At 41.4% G+C, this 16,062-nt stretch overlaps 1 protein-coding gene across 12 annotated transcripts in view; it reads right to left on the minus strand.

Annotated features, from left to right (window-relative positions):
* The window catches only part of ZNF568 (zinc finger protein 568), a 132,428-nt gene that overhangs the window by 15,535 nt on the left and 100,831 nt on the right, over nucleotides 1–16,062 (minus strand). For 8 of the 12 annotated variants that reach the window (XM_059151448.1, XM_059151442.1, XM_059151449.1 and 5 more), the window contains one exon: nucleotides 2,690–2,742. In XM_059151448.1, the coding sequence (XP_059007431.1) occupies nucleotides 2,690–2,742 (53 nt within the window). The other 4 variants (XM_059151456.1, XM_059151457.1, XM_059151455.1 and 1 more) reach the window with 4 other exon arrangements.

Raw genomic sequence — 16,062 nt, forward strand, 5'->3', positions numbered from 1 at the left:
CTTGGATGACAGGTCATCACTGGCAGGACTAAATGCATCCTCACTTACTGCTCTATTCCAACACTAGGATTGGTGCTCCAATAAATACAGAATGTGCTTTATAGAAAATGTATAACAAATGTGAAAGAGTTAGAGCTTTGTCCTAAAAGTAACAGGGATTCACTCAATAAAGGATGTGACATGACTGGACTATTTCATAGGCAAGGAGTAAAAGTAGAGCCAGGGAGCCCCATTAGAAGACAATACACTATCCACCCCTACACAAAGGTCTGATGTGGCATGCAAACAGTGGAGTGAGGTTAAAGGCATGAGATCAGGGAACTGGAAAGGCACAGAAGCAATGGGATTGAGACCAGGAGGTAAGAGTTGGGGGAACTCCAGGTTGCCAGTTAAAGGACACATTCAGGTGAATTTCCATCACTATCACATTCTCCAAACCTTATATAATGACATTATATAGAGGAAGTTATGACGAAGTCCATGGTCATATAGAAAAATAGGTAAGACTCTACCATTATTTTTTTTTTTAAACAGTGCATAGCTTCTCATGAAGACACAGAAAGGGGGGGGCCCTGGGTGGCTCTGTAGGTTAAGCGGCTGCCTTCAGCTCAGGTCATGATTCCAGGGTCCTGGGATTGAGTCCCGCATTGGGCACCCGGATCCATGGGGAGTCTGCTTCTCCCTCTCCCTCTGCCTGCCTTTCCCCCTGATTGTGCTCTCTCTCTCTGACAAATAAATTAATTAATTAAATAAAAGAAAGAAAGAAAGTAAAAAAGGACAATTCACCACTCTGAGGAGAGGAAATAAAGGGAAATGGACAGTTGTCCAGGGTTTAGGGCAAGGGAAGCTCGAGTTCCTTCCTTACCAAAATGTGCTAAGACTGGATGGGGAGGGTGTAGTTTTTCCTCTGAGAATCTGAGGAAGGTTCTAGCCAGGATGGGAATGGGAAAGCAAACACAACAAGTTCTCACAGAATTCAGAAAAAAAGGCAGAGAAAAGAAACAGATTAATCCAGAATACAAAAAGTATTTTATTAGTCTTTTGAGAGAAAGGAACCCTTGAGAACTAACTGACCAGAATTAATGAAGAGCCACACTCAGACACATCCAAGGAAAACACCCTGAACATACTACCAGTATTATGCCATTCTTTAAAACTCCAAAGTCACAGAAAAGAAAAATCTAAATAAACACCCCAAATTAGGAATTTTACAGCCAACATTTGCTGGTCATATCTCCACCAGATACTTAAAGATGGAATCATTTGGGCAAAAGACAAAGTACTTTAGGAAAATGTGAATGACTTTTTAAAAAAAGATTTTATTTGTTTATTTATTTAGAGAATACAAATGGGGAGCAGAAAGAAAGGGGGAGAGAGAGAACCTCAACTAGACTCTATGCTCAGCATGGAGCTCGACACAGGCTCAACCTTGCAACCCTGAGATCATGACTTGAGCGTCTAACTCTTAATTTCAGATGCTTAACCGACTGAGCCACCCAGGCACCCCTGAATGACTTTTCCATATTTACAGTAGAGAAGGCCATGGGATAAAGGGAGAAAACATTTTTTGAAAACTCTGAATCTAAAACACATGCAAAACAGATTAACTGTGAAAAAATATTTTCAAAACTTACGACAGAGAATATGTTTAACATATAAACTTGTTCAACATAAACCAAAAAAGGTAACACTCTCTTGACAAATGGGCAAAAGTAGAGGGATTCTAGTTGTACTACTTGTTAACTGTTTAATTTTGGAGTGACTTAATAGAATTTATTTCCTTATCTGTCAACTTAAAATAATACCGTATTTCATCAATTCTGGGGTACCACTGATTGTAAAGCCACCATTACTTACACCAGTAAAGAAAAAATACCACTGATGAAACTATGACTTGCCAAGAATTGCAAAACCAGTCTTGATTTCAAAGAAGTTTAACAGAATTGAAGAAACACAGTTATACCTGTTTTAAAGGGTTATTAATGTGGATTCAACAAGATAACACATGTAAAGAACTTGAAACTACAAGCTGGTTGCTTCTATCAGTAGCATGATCCCATTCTGAAAACAAAATTACATACCTACACATATGTATAGACAAAATTTGAAAATATTAATCATGACTATCTCTAGATGGGGGGACCATGGGTGACAAACTTCCTTAATCAACTTTCTCAAGTTTTGAAATTTTTGCAAGAATCCTGTATTACTTTAGTCATTAAAAAGAGAGCAATTAGGTTCTTTCTATCTTGGGGGAAGAAAGTATGTAGAGCTGATAGGAGCAGGCAGGCCTTCCAGACTGTTAGAAATTTGGAAGCAAACAGGCTACTGCATGTTGACTCTGAAGCGGACCACAAAGAAATTAATTAGTGAGGCTGAAGCGAGTAACCTCATTCTGTTCTTTAACTTCCCTGCCAAATCAGTGAGGCACATGTGTCACAGCTGTTCTGGTAATTAATAAAATCCAGGGAAATGGAAATTCTAGATTGATGAGACAATGTATGCAAAGCAGACAGCCCTGGTTTAGATTTCTGTCTGGTTTAGGAAAACTCCTCCATAAATTTAGTTTCCTTCTCTCTTACCCTTTTTCCAAATCACTACTGTAAATCTTTTGGATAGAATCCTGAAACAAGACATTGTTCTGAAAACCAGGAAGCCCTTTCCAAGTAGAGTGCCAAATACAACTTACCTCTGCCATGACTTTTGATGTACAGTGGCTTTTCTCTCCTCTTCTGGATTCTTCTAGAATGAAAAAGGTGGAAAAGGGTTAAACTATGAGACAACAGACCTTCCAGGAGCTCAGAGAAGGCCAAATCACAGCAAACCCTGGCTCCACTCCAGGCACCAAGGGTGAAACCAAAACCAAAGCAGCCTGTAACCCCACCTCCACTCCTATCATCATCACACAAAGCAGGCCACCTCAGCTGCCCAGATGGGAGTCCTGGGAGAGAACTCCAGACTGTGGCCTCCTTTCTCCATAGGAGCCTGTCTGGGTTCTTCCAGGCCCTGTATCTTAGACTGAGCCCAGATCTGTGGCCCTAAAACACAACCTACGTGGATCCATCAGTCAGAATCTCACACTCCTGTCCTCTAAAACTGGGGCACCATTATGGGCCTGGATCCCCTGAGCCCTCAGAGTAAAAGCACAGGGAGTGGAAGGAAGTGCTCCCAGGGCCAAGCTCTGCAAAACCCTGGGACACCAGAAATAACCCCGGGGAGAAGGCCATTCACCGCGCTGAAGAGCGAGCGGCGGTTTCTGCGTCAGTTTCGGCTGGAATCCAGAATCCAGCAGGGACTACTGGGACTAAAAAGGCTCGAAACGCATGCGGGTTATGAGACTGACCCACAACCCATCCATTCGCTGACCCGGCTCAACGTCGACCAAGAAAGTACAAAGGGAGGCGCTTTTCCAGTTCTAGCTCCAGAGGCAGAGCCGGCGACGTGGCCGGCCACATGGGGCTCTCACACGGGGCCATAGAGAGATTCCTAGTGTCCTAACCACGGCCCCGCCGGCAGTGGTCGCCGCGCACTGGAGGTCGGGTGCACAATCCAGTCCGGGGAGTATCGCACGGACTTTGTGCACAGGCAGGAGACCACACACAGCGACACCTCTGACCTCCAGACACCGCCAGCCAGCTCCAGCGCCAGCCTGAAACCGCTCGCCCACCCGGTGGAGGTGCACGGCTGATACCTCCCTCCCCCGAGGGAAGAGTAGCGGCCTCGACATTCCCAACTTTCCCGACGTCTTTTACTTTTTGAGCGCGAGGACGCAGCCTAGAAATGCCGCACGGCCACCCCTAAGTAAGACTCCAGACGGACCCCGGCCCCGCCCCGGAGCCCCTCACCTTGCTCTTCTCCCGGGTCCTCACACACCAGTCTGGTCGAATCCGCAGGCGGACCGCAACGCCCCAAACCCTCGCCCCCGAACTCCCGCCAACTCACTAACCGCCAGCCAACTTCGGCCGGAAGTGGCAGATGCCGCAGAGCCCTCAGGAAAATGTAGTCCCGAGGAGGAAAAATCCAGCCAGAGCCAGGCGGGTACAAGGTTTCACCGCCCAGTGCGCGTCGCGTACTTAGCCTTCAGGCCAGTACTGACGGCGCACGCTAGCCTGAGCATCCTGAGGACCTGGGCGAACCGACAGGTCCAAGCAGCAGAAGTCGTCTGCTGAGGTGGAAAAAGAAAAGAAAAAAAAAAAGTTGTGGACCGTGGAGGCTTCTGGGAAATGTAGCCCACAGCGGAGGAAAGGTGGGCTGGTCGGCCACCAGCACAACCCGAGTCCTCAAAGTTAACCCGTGAGCAACAGTCCTCGCTGCAGACTGCGCAGCGCACAGAGGCGGGAAGTTAAAAGCCGGGAAGCAGTTAAAAGCCGCCGGGAAGCAGACGGTTCAGAGTTCTCTCCGCCAGGAACCGCGCTCTGAGAGCGGGATCAGAGGGGACGACTCCCCGCTACACCATGAATTAGGAGTCCTCCGGGACCCGGGCTATTCAGCCCGCCCCAGGATCCTGCCTGGTGGAGTTTGGGTGCTCAGGTTTCGGGTGAGAATTCATTCCCCAGTCCCGGGCGCCACCAGAAAGTGCAGTACTCCCTTAGTCGATACTGCTGCAAGGTAGCAGCCCCGCATCCCGATCTTTCCACCCAATTCGGGCGGGGCCGCAGGGACTCCCGGTAAGGGCCCATCCTGGAGGCGTTTGGGAAATGTAGTCTCAGCCTAACGAGTTGGGAATGCGGCGGAGGAGAACCTGAATGAGGACGGGTGGTAATCTTGAACTGAAGATGCAGGGGTCTGAGAAGGCAATTAAAGGAGGATAATCTGAGGTCCCGAGTAGAAGTCATAGAATACCAGTACTGAGCTCTATATGCCACGTATTAATGTTTCCAAACTTTTTCCAAGTACATAAATACAGAAAGTTACACTAACATTTTTTTTTTAATTTTTAACATTTGTTAATAGTAGTTAATTGCTAGGATGTGTATATGTGCTGCCGAAGCGAGCACAATTGCTAGGATGTGTAATTGGTTTTTGTTGTTGTTTACTTTAAGAGTATTCCCTTATTATTTTGGCCATTATCGTGTCCTTATGAGACATTACTCAATTTTGTTAGATATAAAATGAGTAAGTATAGACTCTGAAATTGGTGAGCTAGAAAACAAAAAGTGGGCCAGATTTTTTAAATGCACAGTTTGGTTCTAAAAGATAATTGAGGGGCGTTTGCCTTCAGCTCGGGTGATGATCCTAGGGTTTAGGGATCTAGCCCCACTTGGGCTCCCTGCTCAAAGGGGAGCCTGTTTCTCCCTCTCCCTCTCTACCTGCTGCCCCCCCCTACCGCTTGTGAGGGCGCTCTGTCAAATAAATAAATCTTTTTTAAAAAAGTTAAGTGAAACGCAATATTCATAAACAATAACAAAACAAAAATTAAAACACGAATATTACAAATGGGAAAGGTTAAACATAAACATGGAATTTAAAATAATTTTTTAAAAAGATTTTATTTATTTATTTGACAGAGAGACACAGTGAGAGAGGGAACCCAAGCAGGGGGAGTGGGAGTGGGAGAGGGAGAAGCAGGCTTCCGGATGAGCAGGGAGCCTGATGCGGGGCTCTGTCCCAGGACCCCAGGATCATGATCTGAGCTTAAGGCAGCAGGTTAACCACTGAGCCTCCCAGACGCCCCTAAAAGAATTTTGAGGCTGTTAACACAACTCCATGACAACGGTAGAGGTAATTGTATATTTTCCAATAAAATTGAAGTTACTACTTTCTACTAAGAAGTAGAAAACCTGAACGGAATAGCCAAAATAAAACTTAAATATCTCTTTAAAACTGTACTGCTAGAAAGGTACCAGATAGGTATAGTTCATTTTTAGCTACTTTTTGAATAATGAATTTTCAGTTTATTCAGATCCTGGAAAAAGATAAAGTGCTTTTTTTTTTTTTTTTTTTTTTAGATTTTATTTCTTTTAGATCAAGAGAGAACTCTCCAGAGACTATGAGTGGGAGGAGAGGCAGAGGGAGAGAAAGAAAAAGAATCCCAAGTAGGCTCCTCACTGAGTGCAGAGCCCAATGCCAGGCTTGATCCCAGGACCCTGAGATCATGACCTGAGCTGAAATCAAGAGTCAGTTACTGAACCAACTGAGCCCCCCAGGTGCCACAAGATAGAATGCTTTCTAATTAATTTTGTCTAACTGGCAAAAATCTGACAAAGACAGGCCAAAAGAAAAGTATTGATTAGTTTCATTTGGGTTCAAGGATAAAATGAGGCACTCTAAAAGTTTCAGGAATTTATTTGAGCATACATCTACTTGAATCAGGCAGCATCAAACTGAAAGTGTTAGGAGTGCCCCACCAACAGGAACTAATGGAGAGGTTTTTACAGAGAAGACCCTAAAGCAAAGCAAGGAAATTATTTGATTAGCTATAGCTTAAGCAGTTGCCCTGTTTGGCAAATCTAAGTTGGCTTTTTGTTATTAATTGTTCCTAAGTTTTATTTTCTCTGACTGGTTGCATTGATTTTGACTTAGGTTTTGGTTTGCTTTCGTAGGCTAGTAATGCATAAGAACTACTTCAGTCTAATGGCATCATTGTTTAATTATTTTAAAATTTGTGGTTATAGGTGCAAAAATTCCCAATAAAAGGCTGATATCAACATGTACTATAAATTTTGCACAGGGATTATGTCAACAGATTTCCTATGTTAAAGAACACTAAAAGCATATGAAATGTATGAATAAATCAAAGGAGAAAAATATACATATCAATCAATGGCAATAAGATAATGTGGTAGATAGGATAATGTCCCCATTCAAGATGTCCAAGTCCTAATCCCCAGAAAGAACCTATGAATGACTATGTTATCTTACATGGCAAAGAAACTTTGCAGATACACTTAAATTAAGGATTTTTTTGAATGAGAAAATTATTCTGGATATCTGAGTAGATCCAATGTAATCACAAGCCTCCTTAGAGAGGAAGGCAGGAACATCAGAGCCAGAAAAGAATTGTGAAGACAGAAGAACTTGGGATGACATGCAGTGAAGATGGAGTAAAGGACCATGAGCCAACGAATACAGGCAGCTTCTAGAAGCTGGAAAAGGCAAGGAAATAGATTCTCCTCTAGAGCCTATAGAAGAAATGCAGCTATGCCAACAATTTGATTTTAGCCCATTGGATCCATTTCAGACTTCTGACCCCAATCTCTGAGTGAGGAAATCTTCCTCCAGAACAGGATGGACTAATGTGTCAGTCATTAGAAAACCATGTTCTTTTTTTTTTTTTTTTTTTTTAAAGATTTATTTATTTATTTATTTGACAGAGAGAGATCACAGGTAGGTAGAGAGACTGGCAGAGAGAGAGAGAGAGAGAGAGAGCGGGAAGCAGGCTCCCTGCTGAGCAGAGAGCCCGACGTGGGACTCGATCCCAGGACCCTGAGATCACGACCTGAGCCGAAGGCAGCGGCCCAACCCACTGAGCCACCCAGGTGCCCCAGAAAACCATGTTCTTGATAAATTAGTCCATCTGCCTTCCTGAGATATACTCCTTCCCGCCCCAACCAGGATATTCTGCAGTCCTTCTCCTGAAACTTGTATTTTTTTTTAAAAGATTTTATTTATTTATTTGACACAGAGAGATCACAAGTAGAGAGAGAGGCAGGCAGAGAGAGAGGAAGGGAAGCAGGCTCCCTGCAGAGCAGAGAGCCTGATGCGGGGCTCGATCCCAGGACCCTGAGATCATGACCCGAGCTGAAGGCAGTGGCTCAACCCACTGAGCCACCCAGGCGCCCCTCCTGAAACTTCTTTTATAGAAACATATTGAGGATCTGGTTCCCTAGTTCTCCTGGGCTAGTGGGGTCTATAGATACACCCCCAAGCGGCTCAGTGCCCTCCCACATTTATTTCTCCCATATGATAGAGTGCAGTCACCTAGTAGTACATTGTATTCAACTATTTATTTTTTAAGGATTTTATTTATTTATTTGACAGAGAGAGATCACAAGTAGACAGAGAGGCAGGAAAAGAGAGAGAGGGAAGCAAGCTCCCTGCTAAGCAGAGAGTCCGATGCGGGACTCGATCCCAGGACCCTGAGATCATGACTTGAGTCAAAGGCAGCGGCTTAACTCACTTAGCCACCCAGGCACCCTGTCTTCAACTATTTATTTTGAAAAATTTCAAGTTTCCAAAAGCATTGAAAAATAGTACAAAGGATTCTTATACAGCCTATCCCTGGATTCACCAATTGTTAACAACTTACCATTTTTGAAAATCTCTCGCTACCATTTGAAAATAAATTCAAGCATCACAACACTTCACTACTAAATATGTCAGCATATATCTCCTAAAAACAAGGACATTTTCTTACCACACATCACTAAGCACCATATCTTACATATATATCACTATGTTCCACAAAACACAGTTTCACACTTACATCAGTAGACACAGTAGTACATTCCATGTACCTCTAACTACAACACTATGATCAGATCCAAGGAAATGATTAATTCCATAATTCACTTATATTCAAATTTCCCTCAAGTGTCCCCAGAATGTCTTATATAAGTTTTTAAGTAGGACACAAAGTTCAAGCATTGCATTTAATGTTATGTCTCTAGTCTCTTAATCTAGAACAGTCTCTTCACCTTTCGTTTTCTCTTTCTGCTGCCCCCCACCACTTGTGAGCGCGCTCTGTCAAATAAATAAATATATTTTTTTAAAGAATCTAGATTATTTGTTGTACAAAAATGTCTTATATTCTGGACTGTCTAGTTATTTCTTTATGGTAAAATCCAGATAAAACATCTTTGTCCTCTTGCTGTATCACATTAGGAGAAACATGAGGTTGTGTCATTTCACTATTAGCAATGCTAAATTTGATCATTTAGGGGCACCTAGGTGGCTCAGTGGGTTAAACCTCTGTCTTCTGCTCAGTTCATGATCTCAGGGTCCTGGGATCGAGCCCCACATCCGGCTCTCTGCTCAGCAGGGAGCCTGCTTCCCCCTCTCTCTCTGTCTACTTGTGACCCCCCCCTCTCTCTGTCAAATAAATAAATAAATAAATAAAACTTAAAAAATAAATTTGATCATTTGGTTAAGGTGGTAATGGCCAGATATCTCCATTGTGAAGTTATGCTTTTTTCCTAATTGGTAAGTAACTTGAGGGCTCATGACTTAGGACCATAAGAATCCCCCATTTCCCAACAATCATGTGCATATTTACTATAAGGTATATATTACTCTTTCATATAAATTAATATGTGTGTTACTCTTTCATATATATATATGAATCATGAAATTATATTTTGTATACAATTATATATGGATTTTGATGGTGTACTTTTGACATACATATATACATATTATTCTTTAGAATTGGATAAGCTATGTTATGTTTTGTGAACCATTTAAGATATTTTATAGAATAATTTAGAATACAACAAATTTTATTTTGTTTCTGACTTTAGAACTTAAACCCCTTAAAAATATAACAACACTGTTAAAAGGTCTTCACTTTTAAGTTGTTGAGCTTCTCCATCTCCTGTGTTCTGTTAGAGCTCTGACCAGCAGAAATACATATCTTGGAGAGAAAGATGAGAGTTTTTAATGTGGAGATTCTCATCTGCCACGGAAACAGATGGCAAGCTGTCCTGCCTTATGAGACTTCTAGGAGTTGGGTATCACGGAGAACCTAAGTGTGAAAATCTTGGTGAATGATGGTGGGCTTCTGCCAAAAATGGAGAGAAGCTTTTTGTATCAACATCCAATTCCTATAGTCAGTTTGCATCAATTTGGGTTCATTCAGGAAACAGAAATCCCACCAGAATTTAAACAGAGTTTTAATATAAAGAACTGTTAAGCAATGATGAGTAATATAAAGACAGCAAAGAATTCTGAAGTGCCCCTGAGGGCTGAAGGAGAGTCCCTAAGGAAGGACAAACTTGGATCCTTCCCAGAGGCTTGGTTTCAGACCTCATTGGAGAAGATGCAATTGCATCCCAATGGATGGCAGAGAAATTTCCTGGGTTGCCAAATGCTCAGAGAGCTGGAGCAGGACTATAACCTAACAGCCAAGATGCATGGTATCCACATCAGGAAGGCGGCAGGAGATACCCCTCTGTGGCAAATACAAGCCAATACAAGCAGGCATACAGAGAAAGCTGGGATGCCACTGTGCACATGTGACCTGGAGCACACAGTATGTCATCAGTATGGTCTCAGCAAGATGGTCACTGGGTCCAGGTCAGGTCTGTGAAGTCTCTAAGACATGCATGCTCTGGGGTACAGCTGAGGCTAAGCATCACTGAATATTTTCACATACACATAACCCATAGACCATGAAGCAAGAACAAGAAAAAGCAAAATGCAGCAACCAGCCAGAAGAGAAACCAGGAAGAGAAGCCCCTTTCCTTCTCCAGTGCCCTCTACTAACATAGCCTCACATCATACTCACTGTAAAGAAGAAATGCTTAAAGAATCCAGTCCCTTTTTACAGAGCAAGGTATTGAAAGCTGAGAGGCAATAAATTGATAATAGCACACTGGAAACCTCTGGCCCTCAGTTTCTACACTTCTACACACATATGAGCTCTCATACAACAACAAAACAACTCTGTATTTCTATCTAGCAAGACAGTTATCCAAATAAGAAAATGTATGATTCTAACAGTTGGTTATATTAATTATTAACTCACTAATTTTTGGCTTTATTAATTACTCCTTATATTCATTTATAGCGCCACTGAATATTCTGTTTTCTAAAGAGTAAATTGTAAAGAATATAAAATCAAAATGAGAGAGAAAAACATGGTAGTTAGTATATACAAATAAACAGATATAACAATCAAAGAGAAAATATGCAAGGCTACTACAGTCCTCATATTTTGTAATTGAATATGAGGTCAGTTGATGTTTATGACTTCCTTCTTTGACAACACATTCCCTATTTCTGTTGTTTTCAGCAAGAACCTCAAATGCTCTATGTTTGTTATCTGGTAGAGTGACCCAAGCCCTCATTCCTGAAGATTCTGAGTCCTCAATCATTCTATATGTTTTTTTTAAATTGCTGTCATTTTCCCATCAACCTTTATAATTGGACATAGACAGTCTAAAAGGAATGCCAGAGAATTCCCTGGGTTTCAAATACAGGCCCATTTACCTCCATTGCATATCATTAACCTGATTCCTTCTTGGTAATTAGGATCAGTCATTCCAGGCAGTGGATCAACTTTTTTTTTCTTGTTCAGTGTTAATTAAAGGAGTTAAAAATGTTCAAGGTGTAAGTCTCATCTTCCAATTCAGTAGCACTATTGCTATAGGTGTATCTCCAGATGCAAGCATTGCCCTTAGGGGACTAATACCTCCATACAAGCAAAGCTCAAATTCTATGAGTAGGCCATTAGGTATTATAGTGAGAGAAGTCACTCCCACTTAACCCCTTCCTGGAGCATGTATTTGAGTATGGGGGGAGGCCATAATGGTCTCAAATTCAGAATATATTTTATGTCCTATAATACAGAACTCCTGCCTTTTAGAATGATGTCTCCCACTGGCATTTCAGTTGGTCTAGCTGATTCTAGGTGATGGAATTTGTGTTAAGACCCGTTAATTCCCCAGGCATGAATGTGTTGCTCAGAAAAAATGCTGTGCAGGATGCCAAAGAGGTAGATAAAGCATTCTGCATCTGTGGTTGGTGATGTTGTCAAAAACATCATAGGCAGAGAAGAAAATCTAAGATAATATGTGTCTATACTTGTGAGGTGACTCTCAATCCCAGCCATGATGGAAAGAGACATCTAACATAATTGACCTTCTACCAGGTGGTTGTCTCTTCCTCACAGGGAATGATGCCTTATAAGGGACTCAAGGCTGGTCACCACTGTTTAGCAAAAATTAAGGGGAAGGACTGTGCTAGCTGATTATATCCCTTTTATTACAAAAGAAAATGTTTTCAAACACCCTTACCCCCAAATATTTCTGCTTATAACTAATGGCCAGATTCATGATACACGGGCTGCCCTTAATCACAGGTAGGCTCGCCAAACAGTGGAAAGAGCCAAGATGCCCTTCAAAAGATGAATGGATAAAGAAGATATGGTCCATATATACAATGGAATATTACACAGCCACTGGAAAGGATGAATACCCAACTTTTGTATCAACATGGATGGGACTGAAGGAGATTATGCTGAGTGAAATAAGTCAAGCAGAGAAAGTCAATTATAATATGTTTTCACTTGTGGAGCATAAGGAATAACATGGAGATTAGGAGAAGGAAAGGAAAAGTGAATTGGGGTAAATTGGAGGAGGAGATGAAGCATCAGAGACCGTGGAGTCTGAGAAACAAACTGAGGGTTTTGGAGGGGAGGGAGGTGGGGAGATGGGTGAGCCTGGTGGTGGGTATTAAGGAGGGCACGTATCTCATGGAGCACTGGGTGTGGAGTATAAACAATCTTGGAACACTGAAAAAATTAAATTTAACAAAATAAATTTTAAAAAGAAAGAAAATATTGAAATCTTCTAACACCTCTGATGGAAATCAGCAGAAAAAAGATAGACTGGAGCTGTCTGTTGTGCTGAACACAAGCACTCACCACCAGAGAACTGGCTTCCTGTAGAAAAGATATGAACTTAAGCCCCAGAGTGAAGATTCCACATAAAGGGACAATATCTTGGGGCACCTGGGTGGCTCAGTCGTTGGATGTCTGCCTTTGGCTCAGGTCATGATCCCAGAGACCTGGGATCGAGCCCCGCATCGGGCTCCTTGCTCAGTGGGTAGCCTGCTTCTCCTCCCAATCCCCCTGCTTGTGTTCCCTCTCTCGTTGTCTGTCAAAAAAATAAATAAAATCCTTAAAAGAGAGAGAGAGAAAGGGATATATATATATATATATATATATATATATATAGAGAGAGAGAGAGAGAGAGAGAGAATGTCTTTGGCTTTAAACATCAGCAAAAATCACAGAACTAAAGATCCCTGCAAATCAGATTCTTTGGAAGGAAGGAAGAGGACAAAGCTTCGGGAACAGAAATCACTCTTGAGAAGAAGCCCAGGTGAAACTTGTGAGGTGGTTGAGACTGTTGGAAGTGGCAGAGGCATTTCTTACTAGGGTAGAAGAAAGAGTGTAGACTCTGGGGCCTGTGGACAGATGTGAGAGTGAAAGGTGGCTGAGGATTTGGTGGCACAGGAGAGAGAATTTCCTACTCCATAAATTAAACAGCTCATTTGTCACAGATTAAACAGCTCATTTGTCACAGAAACTCTGAAAAATGTTATGTACTCTGTGCAATGTGTGCATATAGACACCTTATGGAGAATTGCTATTTTTTAAAAGATTTTATTTATTTATTTGACAGAGAGAGAGAGAGATCACAAGTAGGCAGAGAGGCAGGCAGGGTGCGGGGAGCAGGCTCCCTGCTGAGCAGAGAGGCCGATGCAGGGCTCCATCCCAGGACCCTGGGATCATGACCTGAGCTGAAGGCAGAGGCTTTAACCCACTGAGCCACCCAGGCGCCCCAAGAATTGCTATTTTTTTCATATTTCATTTGCTTATGATTATGAATCTATAAAAATTATGTGTAATAAGAATTCTCCATATCATTAATCCCTATGCACAAGTTAATGAAAAATGTGAACAGATATTTATACTCTTTTTTCCCCTATGTTATGTTTGTTCTGGTTATATTTATGGAAATCTAATTCTATGTCTGTTAAAGCTAAAACTAAAAAAAATTGGAGCTTGTGTTCTGTCTTTTTTTCTTTTTCAAGCAATTTGTATTTATTATATTTTCCAAAATTCTTGGTTCACAACAGATTGCAGACTTTAAAAAAGGAAAAAAAACTTTGTATTTCATCACAGACAATTTTAGAAGCACTACTTGAAAACACAAATAATGTGACTGGATATTCACTTGGTCTTTGAAGAAATAGCCTTCTGTATTCTAATTAATGTGACCAAAGACTCCCAAGAAAATAAGATCACATTTACATCCTTAATGAAAATTTCAAGGCTGGCTATAATCTCCCTCTTGTAGCACTTGTTTGTCCCACCCTGGGGTGTATACTAAAGATTAGACCAGTGTCTAAGAAAGTGCAAGAGATAAAGTCTTTTATTCAGAGGTGCCCCTCTTGCACCTCTAACATGAAGGCATTAGTCATCCTATGGGACTTGCCTTATTGCCTTCTGCTGCAAAGTCATCCACCTTTGTGTCCACCTCCACTTTAACACTTTGATTTAAAGATAAGATCATTTTTGATGCCTCCCATTTAAATAACACTTATGGCTTACTCTCTCCCCTTAGTATTTGTCCCTTCAAACAACTCCCAGACAAAGCAGAAATCACACTTGCACCTTAGACTAATCAGATCTTAGAAAGTTACTGTCCAACATGCAACAAGAAAGTAAAATCAGAAAGGCTGAGGCTAATACAAATTTGATTGTGACTTGAACCTCTCTAAAACTTGCAGAAGTATCATCAATGGGAAGAAACAACTTTGGAATGGGGCACCAGTCATAGCATAGCTCTCTACCAAACTCATGTAACAGAAACTATATTGGGAGTATTACCTAAAATGGCTGCTCATGTTGCTTTCAGTTGTTAAATTTAGGTAGAGGAGAAAGAGCAGCTGGTTATCTGGGAACACTAGACTAATCATTAATTATGCTCCAGAAACAGCTGCTGAAGCTCTGCCTTGGCACTCTAACCAAAGCAGCTGCCAGTGCAGCTGATGTTCATCTGTATTTGTTGGTATACAAAGATATCAGTATAAATCAGTGGCTAAGTTTCCATGACTTGCCAGGCTAAGAAAAATGAATCTACTGACACTGAATTAGCAGTATCAAAAATTGAGAACTTTCAAAAACATATACATCTGTCTGATCACCTAATCCACTCCTAGGTGTTTGTCTAAGAGAAATGAAAACATAGATCTATACAAGAGACTTGAATATAAATGTTCATTGCAGCTTTATTTGTAATAGTCCCAAACTGGAAAAACCCAATTATTCATCGACTGGTGATTGATTGGATAAACAAATTATGCCCTGATTACTCAGCAATAAAAAGAACCTGCTGCCACCACAGAAACATGGGTGAATCTCACAGTGTCTAAGCAAATGAAGCCTGATACCAAAAACACTGTCCGATTCCATTTACATAAAGCCCTAAAACAAGCAAAACTAATCTATGGAAATGGAAGTGGGAAGAATGATTATCTCAGAAGGGGATGGTTATTGTCCAGGAAGAAGCCAAGGGAACTTTCTTTCTTTCTTTTTTAAAAAATTTTATTTATTTACTCGACAGAGAGAGAGAGAGAGATCACAAGTAGGCAGAGAGACAGGCAGAGAGAGGGGAGGGAGGCAGGATCCCTGCTGAGCAGAGAACCTGATGTATGGCTCAATCCCAGGACCTGAGCTGAAGGCAGAGGCTTAACCCACTGAACCACCCAGGTGCCCAGCCAAGGGAACTTTCTGAGGGAATGGAAATACTCTATTTCTTTACCTGGGTGGTAAATACACAATTATATACATATGATGCATACTTAAGGTTTTTCTATTTTTACTGTATGTAAATTATACCTCAATTTAAAAAAGAATAAAAAAGAAAAGAAAAACTTCAGTCATTAAATAAATGGGTGGGGAAGTTTTAGAGACATGAGTCAGGGCTGAGAAAAGGAAAAAAGTAATGATGGGCAAACAGCCTGACACCTGTGGACTAATCAAGGGCCTACAAATATTTTGGACCTATATAGAGGCTTTAAGGTATGAGAACTACAATATAAAAATTGCCATTTATAATCTCAAGTCTCTAAAATTCAATTTGCAGATCTAATTCTCAACACAGTTTTATGTAGACATATAAAAATAATCTTGGTGTAGACTGTGGTGGTTTTTTTTTTTTTTTTTTTTTTGTCACATTTGATTTTAAGTGTGTTGAAGCCTTCATAAGTCCTGAAAGTTTATTTCAATCTTAAAATAGCACTGACCTTTCATTTCCTCTTTGTCCTCATTCCCACACTTCTGAATTGGAAATAACCCTAGACCCCAAGGATCTTGGCCTCTGCCCTACACAT

Source organism: Mustela lutreola, chromosome 16 (genome assembly GCF_030435805.1).
Source record: "Mustela lutreola isolate mMusLut2 chromosome 16, mMusLut2.pri, whole genome shotgun sequence".
Taxonomy (NCBI): domain Eukaryota; kingdom Metazoa; phylum Chordata; class Mammalia; order Carnivora; family Mustelidae; genus Mustela; species Mustela lutreola.